General features: G+C 44.1%; 1 protein-coding gene across 22 annotated transcripts in view; it reads left to right on the forward strand.

Annotated features, from left to right (window-relative positions):
* adgrl3.1 (adhesion G protein-coupled receptor L3.1) overlaps window positions 1–10,507 on the forward strand; it is a 682,401-nt gene that overhangs the window by 391,097 nt on the left and 280,797 nt on the right. For all 22 annotated transcript variants that reach the window (XM_043717822.1, XM_043717936.1, XM_043717949.1 and 19 more), the window contains one exon: window positions 9,394–9,503. In XM_043717822.1, the coding sequence (XP_043573757.1) occupies window positions 9,394–9,503 (110 nt within the window). The remainder of the gene's footprint in view (window positions 1–9,393; window positions 9,504–10,507) is intronic.

Genomic DNA, 10,507 nt, shown 5'->3' on the forward strand with positions numbered 1-10,507 from the left:
CTACAAGTCCGGATCCCATTCCCCTGCCAAATTAGTTTAAACCCCCCCGAAGATTGCTAGCAAACCTACCTCCCAGGATATTGGTGCCCTTCTGGTGCTGGTGCAACCCGTCCTGCTTGTACAGGTCCCACCTTTCCCAGAATGCAGTCCAATTGTCCAAATACCTGAAGCCCTCCCTCCTACACCATGCTTGCAGCCACGTGTTCAACTGCACTCTCTCCCTATTCCTTGCCTCACTGTCACGTGGCACCGGCAACAACCCAGGGATGACGACTCTGTCTGTCCTAGCTTTCAGCTTCCAGCCTAACTCCCTGAGCTCTTGAATGACCTCCCCACCTCTCTTCCTACCTATGTCGTTGGTGCCAACATGTACCACGACTTCTGGCTGCACACCCTCCCCCTTAAGGATTCTGAAGACACGGTCCGAGATGTCTCGGATCCTGGCACCCGGGAGGCAACAAACCATCCGAGAGTCTCGCCCATGCCCACAGAACCGCCTGTCCGTCCCTCTAACTAGAGAGTCTCCTATAACTATCACTCTCCTCCTCTCCCCCTTTCCCTTCTGAGTCTCAGAGCCAGACCTCACGCCACAGACCCGGTCACTGCAGCTTACCCCTGCTAGGCTGTCCCCCCCACCAGTATCCAAAGCGGTATACCTATTGTTTCGGGGAATGACTACAGGAGATCGCTGCACTGCCTGCTTCTTCCCCTTCCCACCTCTAACTGTTACCCAGCTACCTCTTCTCTGGCGTAACTATGTCCCTGTAGCTTCTATCTATCACCTTCTCAGCCTCTCGAATAATCCTCAGTTCATCCAACTCCAGTTCCAGTTCCCTAACTCGTTCTGTGAGGAGCAGGATCTGACTGCATTTCCTGCAGATGAAGTCGGCAGGAGTATCGGTGGTCACCCCTACCTCAAACATCCGGCAGGAGGAACATTCCACTGCCTGCGCTGCCATTACTCTACACCTCGTCTACAAAGCAAGAACACTGAGTAGCTTACCTGTGAACTTTAAAGTTAGGTTAGAGGAGGAGGATGGGAGGGAGGCCTTACTATGTAGGGCCTGTGGTTTAGAACACACCCACTCAAATATCAATCACTTACCTTCCCGACCAGCTCTACGCTCCAACCTCACTTCCGCCCAGCTCGTGCCGCTCTCTGCTGAGAAAAGACCGTTGACGTCGAGGTAAGTTCTTTATATATCACTTACCTTCCCGACCAGCTCTGTGCTCCAACCTCACTTCCGCCCAGCTCGCGCCGCTCTCTGTAGTTCTGCATTTTTTTCAATCTTCAAGTACATACCAACTTCTTCATGAAAGCCACAATTAAGTTTGTCACCACCATTCTTTCAGGCAGTTAATGCTGGAGACATTCCCTGCATCAAACAAGTATCCTTGTGCCATCTCTGAGTCTTTTGACTAGTGTCACCCGGTCTTGACCCTTACTTGAATGGACATTGTTTTTTTGGACAATTCCTATCAATTTTTTTTTCTTAATCTCCACAAAGGAGAACCACCACAGTTTTTCAAGCCACATCCATGTAACTAACGTTCTAACCCCTGATCCATTCTTGTGAATCCTTTTTCCACTCTGTCCAAAGGTAGACATCCTCACTCAAAGCAGAATTGGACACAGCTCTCAGTCAAGGTTGAGTCAATATTGTACTCATTGTAATTTCCTTGTATACAATTCTGATTCTAAAGCTGGATTCCCTACTAACCTTTTGATTAAATTTCACGTCTTGACTTCGAACAAACTCCGGACTTCCTGGTTGGTTCTCCCTTAGTGGGCGGCACGGTGGCACAGTGGTTAACACTGCTACCTCACAGCGCCAGAGACCCGGGTTCAATTCCCACCTCTGGCGACTGACTGTGTGGAGTTTGCACATTCTCCCCGTGTCTGCATGGGTTTTCCTCCGGGTGCTCCGGTTTCCTCCCACAATCCAAAAATGTGCAGGTTAGGTGAATTGGCCATGCTAAATTGCCCGTCGTGTTAGGTGAAGAGGTAAATGTAGGGGAATGGGTCTGGGTGGGTTGCGCTTCGGCGGGTCAGTGTGGACTTATTGGGCCGAAGGGCCTGTTTCCACACTGTAAGTAATCTAAACTGCAGGCCTGAAGCAATGAGGCCAATTGTTGCAATTTTACTGGCGAAGTAGTGCCTTGTGTAATTAATCAGGGATGTTGTTCGGCTATTATAACTCAATACCATACTGCACACCTCTTCTATCTGATTCAATGTTAATGGAAAGGATCTCCCTTATGAAATGTAAAAGACCAGACTTAGTAACTTGACTTTCAGAGTGAACAAAAACAAGCACACTGTCAGGCATTTCATGAACATGGGTCATGTCCAAAGCTGATAACAGTAAAGATAATGTGGAACAGTGAATGTTAGAGTTCTGACCATTGGCAAGCTTAACCCGTGGATTGACATAACAGCAGAGAACAGCTGGGCTTCTCTGTTGAAAGATTGTTCATGAGATTTGTTTGGGCTGGGAAAGGTCTGTAGACACATCAAGTATGATCTAGGATGTGTGTCTTATTGGATGAAAATTTCATATTTTCCATGTAGTAAGTGTCCAAAACCCAAAGAGCTTTAAATCACAGAATTTCAGATGGATATATTCATAGACAGGCCAACGTAACAGCTGCTGACTATTTTCTCAGGCACTCAACACAACATTTGGGCTCTTGTAAATTTAGATGAATGTTAAGTTACCCCAGTCCAAATGTGCAGTTTAGAGAGAGTAGTCTCTGATAATTCTTTGTTCCTAGTTTTCCTGTCGTTCTGATTATCAAATCTAAATACGGTATTCTTTACAACCTAAGAAATTTATCAAGAAAAACACCTTTGACCACAAGTCCATCAGGAAGTGGTCAGCACGTAGTGTCCTTGAGACCCTTCGGGAAAAGGAGAGGGCGGATCCTATCGAGCGGTTCCCTGAGCAGACTGTCAAAGCCATTTGGCAGAATGCCTCATCGTCAGAACTTTCCAACAAGCACCAAGACATGGCTTGGCTGGTGGTGAGAAGGGCTCTGCCTGTGAGATCCTTTATGCACGCCCGGACTCTCTGCCGCACCGCACGCTGCCCTCGAAGCGGCTGCGGGGGGGGACGAGACTGTCACACACCTCCTTCTGGAATGTGCCTATGCAGAGGAAGTCTGGAGAGGAATGCAGTGGTGTCTGTCGAGGTTCGTCCCGAGCAGCGCCGTGACACGGGACTCCGTGCTCTACGGCCTGTTCCCCGGGACGCACACCAAGACGAACATCAACTGTGCCTGGAGGATCATCAACTCGGTGAAGGACGCTCTCTGGGCGGTCCGAAACCTGTTGATCTTCCAGCTGAAGGAGTTGACCCCGACTGAGTGTTGCAGACTGGCACATTCCATGGTCCAGGACTACGTGTTGAGGGACGCGCTGAAGCTTGGGGCAGCTGCCGCCAAGGCGCGGTGGGGAAAGACCACCGTCTAACATCTGCCTGCCTAATGAAGAACAGGGGGCCCACGCAGTCATTTGGGCTCCGCTGGCGTCTGAGCTCAATGTAATCGCACCAACCTGTGAATATGAATGATTACCCTGTTTCGATACGTAAAGAAATGGAATGTTTCCAGAATGATGACATATCCAATTGTATAGATTAAATATATATGAATAAAGTATATTTTGAAAAAAAAAAAAAAATTCTTTACAACCTAAGACAGAGGGAGTTCATTCTAAAGACGGTGTGGCAAGTCAAAGGAAACAAAATAATACAAATGACCATTCTTATGTTTATGTATTATTACTGGCAGTCTTTGACAATCGGTTCCACATATTTTAGTGCTACTTGGACACACATTTGCAGAAATGAAGAGTTTTGATTGAATCTTCCTCTGTTATTGACCTCAGATGTCTCATATGGTGCCAATTTTCTGAAACATCATTGGCCCAACAAAACACTATTTTGGGACAGAGTGATCTATTTGCCTTATGCACGGAAAACAAAGTAAAAATCTGTGTGACAAAGTTCTTGTACGTGACTGAATGAGGAGGAGGGAAACAAGTCATGGATCAAAGACGTCACAGCCCACCGCTTGGAGGTGTCTGAAAAGCAGAGTTTCATCTGACACGTGAGCAGGATGATAAGGATCCAAAACATAACCTATGTCAAGATTTCCATGGAAAACAAACATTTCATTCTTAAGATCGCCTCATAGATCAGTGCTTCCAAATCAGATATATGATTGACTTAACCCAGCAGCTGTACTGACATTGCTGTAGTTCAGGATTGAAATGGAATCCCAGTGCCAACAGAACAAAAGACATGAGGCTTAGAGGGCTGCAGTTGTGGGCGAGCAAGCAATGCCCAAACAGAGGAACTGGGGTCCTTAGTGCCACCGAGCAGTGAATTCTGAGAGGACCTACTCACTGCAGCTATCAGCCAAAGAGTCAAAGGCAGTATCAGAATGACTAGGGACACCATCACCTATTTCTATCGTCACCTGCAGGCAGGTCCGCGGCCATATGATTTGGGAGACATTGCTCTGTCTGTGACACTGAAGATCACAGTGGCTTTGAAATGTAAATCCATTGGCTCCTTTTAAACCTCAACTGGACATGAAAGAGCTATCGATTGGGCAATTATACGGGTTCTCATTGATTTCATCGATGCCCTTTAGAGGAAAACAGTACAATGTGTCCAGTTCACCCAGTCCCCGAGCCATCAGATTTGCAGCCATCACTGAGTTCATTCAGGTACGAGAGGCTATCGATTGTAAGCATGTGGCATTCAGAGCCCCTTGGTATCATTCAAGCAGATCCCTGAACTGGAAGTTTAATTCCCTCAGTATCTCGCTCACTTGTGACCACAAGCAGCGACTCCTGTCTGTGCTTACTGTCACGATGTTTCTTTCTGCATAACCTCCAGGGCCCTTGAATGTTCACATACTCACTTCATCTCCAGGCCTGACTTGTGGGTGGCCTAAGTCTGATAATTTCCTGGCTTCCATGTACAAGATTTTGAGCGGCCAATAGTGGTGCACCACAAACCAAATGACGATTTGGGTGGCATGGTGGTACAATGATCAGTACGGTTGCCTCTCAGCGCCAGGGACTTAGGTTTGATTCGAAAGCCAGGAGACTGTCTGTGTGGAGTTTGCATGTTCTCCCCATGTTCTGCATGAGTTTCCTCCCAAAGTCCAAAGGTGTGCAGGTTAGGTGGATGGCCATGCTAAATTGACCACAGTGTCTAGGCTAGATGGATTAGCCATGGGAAATGTGGGATTACAGGGATAGGATGGATGGGTCTGGATGAAATGCTTTTTGAGGGTCCATGCAGACTCGATGGGCCGAATGGCCTCTGTCTGCACTGTAGGGATTCTGTGATTCTTTAATTTGTGGCAATGTACGGTGAATGACATATCACTTCCTCATGAAGCATTTCTGGGTTTTTGATGCCTGGGCAATGGCCAGCATTGTGAACACTGTTATTGCTCTAGAAATTTCTAGACCAATACTTGTCGAAACTTAAAAATTACCATGCCTTTTAATTAACTCAATTCCTGGATTCAGTCATAGTATTATAGAATCCCTATAGAATGAAAGCAGGCCTTTGGCCCATTGAATCCACACTGACTCATCCAATAGCATCCCACCCAGACCCTGCAGTTCCCATGCCTAATCCACCTAACCTGCACACTCTGGATACCATGGCAATTGATCATGGCTAATCCACTTAACCCACACATCTTTGGATTGTCAGTGCCATAAAATGAACAAGGCTTTATTCTTCTGTCTCTTTTCTGCTCCAGGTTTTTTCAAACTGTGCTTCTGCCCAAGCTAGAAAGAGCCTAAAGTTGATTTCTGACTTTTCAGGAATTCTCCATGTCAGCGGTTGCTAATGTGACTTACCAATTAAGCATGTAACTGTTTTATTAAGTGCCTTTTTTTCTAGAAAACTAAGTCTTGACATAACCAATTTTCTCAAGTTAGTGTGGTAAACAAAAAACTCAGTTTCGGCAGAAAGACCATCTGGATCAAATTTCTTTTTTTCCCCAAAGCATGTGCATTATGAGTTTTTGAATCTATATCAGCTGCATTTTAACTTAGCAGCATACCCAGACCAATTCTGAAAAGTTACAGATGTTGTTCATCTGTTGTACATTGAGTGTGACTATTAGTGTCTCTTTTAAGAAATGTATTACTGCTAAAACATTAAGACTGTGTATAAGGAGAGAACAACAACAAATATAGTACTTGTAATATAATAAAACACCCCAAAATTTTGCAAGAGTGTTATAAAAGAAAGCACAACATTGAAACGCCTAGAAGGAGACACGAGGCCAGATGATCTAAAGCATGATCAGAGTGGTAGATTTTCATGAAATGTGCTTTAAAGGCACAAAACAAAGTGAACATAGAGCATAGAAAAGTACAGCACAGTATAGTGCAACCTCAGTTATCCAAACATCGATTATCTGAATTTCGGATTATCCGAACAAGATCTCAAGGTCCCAATGCTTAGGTAAACTGTGTTATCTGAACATTCAATTATTTGAATATTCGATTATCAGAACAAAATACTCTCTGCCTGTGTCGTTTGGATAATCGAGTTGCCCTGTACAGGCTGTTCGGCCCTTGATGTTGTGCTAACCTTTCATCCTACTCTAAGGTCGGGCAAACCGACATACCCTTCATTCTACTGTCTTCCATGTGCCTATCCAATATTTGCTTAAATGTCCCTAATGCATCTTACTCTACTACCACTGCTGGCAGGGCAGTCCACGCATCCACCACTCTCTGTACAAAGAACCTACCTCCAACATCTCCCCTAAACCTTCCTCCAATCACCTTAAAATTATGCCCCACGTGATTGCCATTTCAGCCCTTGGAAAAAGTCTGTGGCTACCAACTCTAACAATGCCTCTCATCGTCTTGTACACGCCTATCAAGTCACCTCTCATCCTTCTTTGCTCCAATGAGAAAAGCCCTCGCTCTCTCAACCCTTTTTCATAAGACATGCCCTGCAGTCCACACAGCATCCTTGTTAGTATCCTCTACACTCCTAAAGCTTCCACATCCTTCTAATAATGAGGCGACCACAATTGAACACAATATTCTAAGTGTGGTCTAACCAGGGCCCTATAGAACTGTAGCATAACCTTGTGGCTAATGAAAGCTGATATATCATATGCCTTCTTAACAACCCAACAACGTGGGTGACAACGTTGAGGGGTCTATGGGCATGGACTCCAAGTTCCCTCTGTTCCTTCACACTGCTAAGAATCCTGCCTTTAAACTTGTATTCTGCATTCAAATTTGACCTTCGAAAGTGAATTGCTTCACACTTTTCCAGGTTTAACTCCATCTGAGGGAGGGTATTCCTGAGTCTGCAGCTGTACAAGGCATTGGTTAAGCCGCTGTTGGAATATTGTGTGTAGTTCTGGTCTCTGTCTTGTAGGAAGGATATTGTGAAACTTGAAAGGGTTCAGAAAAGATTTACAAGCATGTTGCCAAGATTAGAGGGTTTGAGCTATAGGGAGACCTTGAATAGGCTGGGGCTGTTTTCCTAGAATGTCAGAGGCTGAGGGGTGACCTTATAGAGGTTTATAAAATCATGAGGGGCATGGAAATGTTAAATAGACAAAGTCTTTTCCCTGGGTTGGGTGAGTCCAGAACTAGAGGGCATAGGTTTAGGGTGAGAGGAGAAAGATTTATAAGGATCCTAAGGGCAACTTTTTCATGCAAAGTGTGGTATGTATATGGCATGAGCTGCTAGAGCAAGTGGTACAATTAATCATTTAAAAGGCATCTAGATAAGTACATGAACAGGAAGGATTTAGAGAGATACGAACGAAGCGCTGGCAAATGGGACTAGATTAATTTAGGGTATCAGGTCGGGACATGGCGAGTTGGACCGAAGGGTCTGTTTCCGTGCTATACACCTCTATGACTCGAAGTAACTGAAGGCATAGCCACCACTAATTGAAAAGTTAAAACTGGGCCACACAAAAATTATTGCAGTGCAGAAAGGGACGTTCAGTTCATCATGTCTGCGCCAGAGGTCAGAATTAGAGGAGCACAGGTATCTTGGAGAGTTGTGGAGGAGATTATATGTAAACTGCTGATTTTCAAAACAAACTCCAGTTCTGTCAAGCAACTTGTGTACTTCATGTCACCATGCACCCTAAGATTGTATTTTAGCTTTTTTATTTTATCATATTTGTGATGCAGTACCCCATTCTGCTTGATCCTTACAGAGTTTTGCTGACAGTTCAAATATCTCATGCTTGACACCTCCTCTAGACACCACATATTTTTACGTTCCCCTTGCCACTGCCTTTGACACTGCATCACCAACACTTCTGTCATGTAATCTCTCCTACCTTTTCACAGACTTTTCATGTTGTCCTTATCCAAGCTATTCTCTCCTCACCTCCCTCACCCCCACCAGCCTCACTCACCCATTCACAAACATAGGATCAAATACTCTTCCAGCCTTTCCCAGTTCTGATGAAAGAACCTTTGATTTTAGATGCTAGCGTTGTTTCTCTGTTCAGTGTTCTGAAGGTGTAGTGTATTTCAAAGAATTTTTTGTTTGTTTTAGATTTCTATCCTCCTTTTCTTTGGAATAAGTGTTCAGAAAGTATTTTCTTGTCCAAGAGCTAAGATGCAGATATGACAAATGCACAGGCAAGAGTGTCTGGGTTCTTTAACATTAAAATCGCCATTGATTCATCTATAGTGCTCTCCTAATAATGTTGGATACCATGCAGTTTGAAATTACAGGTGGTGTGAGACTTTCTCTTTTCAGACGACTTGTACTAGCAAAATTGCATTGGGCCTTGATTCTAAATTTGCACTTCAATCTTTAGATCATGGAGTAATGGAAATTGCTTTGTAGTACCAGTAAAATTGCATTATAGGTAGATCCTTAAAACTCTTTCGGAACAGTTTTACAGTGATGTTATTGTGGTTTCAACAGCAATGCAAGCTCTGATAGTGATGTCTTGTCTGAATCATGTTAATGGTAACAAAGCAAAGTTTACAAGGTATTCTGCAGCTAAATCTACTCTTTAACCATAACCTGTTTCCTCAGCTCCATTGATCTATCTGCTGTGAAACAATAAATCTTTGAAAAAAGCTAATACACTGATTATATTAATTTTGAAATGCTGAAGGTTATGGGTGGATTGTGGATGAAGTAGCCAGCTCCAACTGGATAGATATCTGTGCTTCTTAGTGGCATCAATGAGAAACTGCAAATAAACAATATTGAAAATCATTTTTGATTGCCTATTGTACAACATACCTTACCAACATTGTCTTCAGATATGTAACACATCAGTGTTTATGTGCCTTACACTTGTTTGGACCAAACTGTTTGGCAATAATCAATTACTTCTCTTTTCCAGATGTAATAATCGTACCCAATGCTCAGTTGTAGCTGGACCTGATGTGTTTCCAGACCCTTGCCCAGGAACTTACAAGTATCTTGAAGTTCAGTATGAATGTGTTCCATACAGTAAGTCTCCTCCACTACATGATACTTTCTCTAACTGAACATTCTGCTATTTTTTTCACTCAAGCATTATAATAAATTGATCAATAAAGCATTTTCTTGTCTTGGAAGCAAATTTGAAGTAATAGCAACAAAACTATATCACTTGGTGCAATTACACTTCTAATTCAGGCACTCATGTTGGTGAATTGCTGCCATTATTCTGAAAACTGCAGGTATTTAAAAGGAAGATGGAATGTACTTCAAGTGTACATCTGAGTGATGTTCACCTTTGTCAAAAAAAATCTTTCTGGCCAATTAAATTGTTCCTTCATTGTTTTGCTCCATAACTATAACACCCAGTGAAATTTTAGAGCTCAGAACAGGTCACTCATGTTGTGGACTCTGAGATACTATGTTAAAAATACGCAAATCTGACATGGTTTTTACGAGTACATTAAGGGTAACTAGGGAGCGAAGAGGGTCCCTGAAAGGTCAACCAAGCAGCCTTTGTGTGGAGCCACTGGTGATGAGGGAGATACTAAATGAGTATTTTGCATCAGTGCTTACTGTGGAGACGGACATACAAGATATAGAATGTGGGGAATAGATGGTGACATTTTGAAAAGTGTCCATATTACAGAAGAGGTCCTGGAGGGGGAGGGGGAGCAACCCGAAGTCGTGGTCCACATTGGCACCAACGACATAGGTAGGAGGAGTGCTGAGGATGTTAGACAGGCTTTCAGGGAGCTAGGTTGGAAGCTTGGAGTTAGAATAAACAGAGTTGTTGTCTCTGGTTTGTTACCCGTGCCACGTGATAGACATTCGAGGAATAGGGAGAGAGAACAATTAAATGCGTGGCTTCAGGGATGGTGCAGGAGGGAGGGGTTCCAGTTTTTGGATAACTGGGGTTCTTTCTGGGGACGGTGGGACCTCTATAAACAGGATGGCCTACACCTGAACCTGAGGGGAACCAGTATCCTTGGGGGGAGGTTTGCTAGTGCTCTTGGCGGGGGTTTAAACTAACT

This window comes from Chiloscyllium plagiosum, chromosome 2 (assembly GCF_004010195.1).
Source record: "Chiloscyllium plagiosum isolate BGI_BamShark_2017 chromosome 2, ASM401019v2, whole genome shotgun sequence".
Taxonomy (NCBI): domain Eukaryota; kingdom Metazoa; phylum Chordata; class Chondrichthyes; order Orectolobiformes; family Hemiscylliidae; genus Chiloscyllium; species Chiloscyllium plagiosum.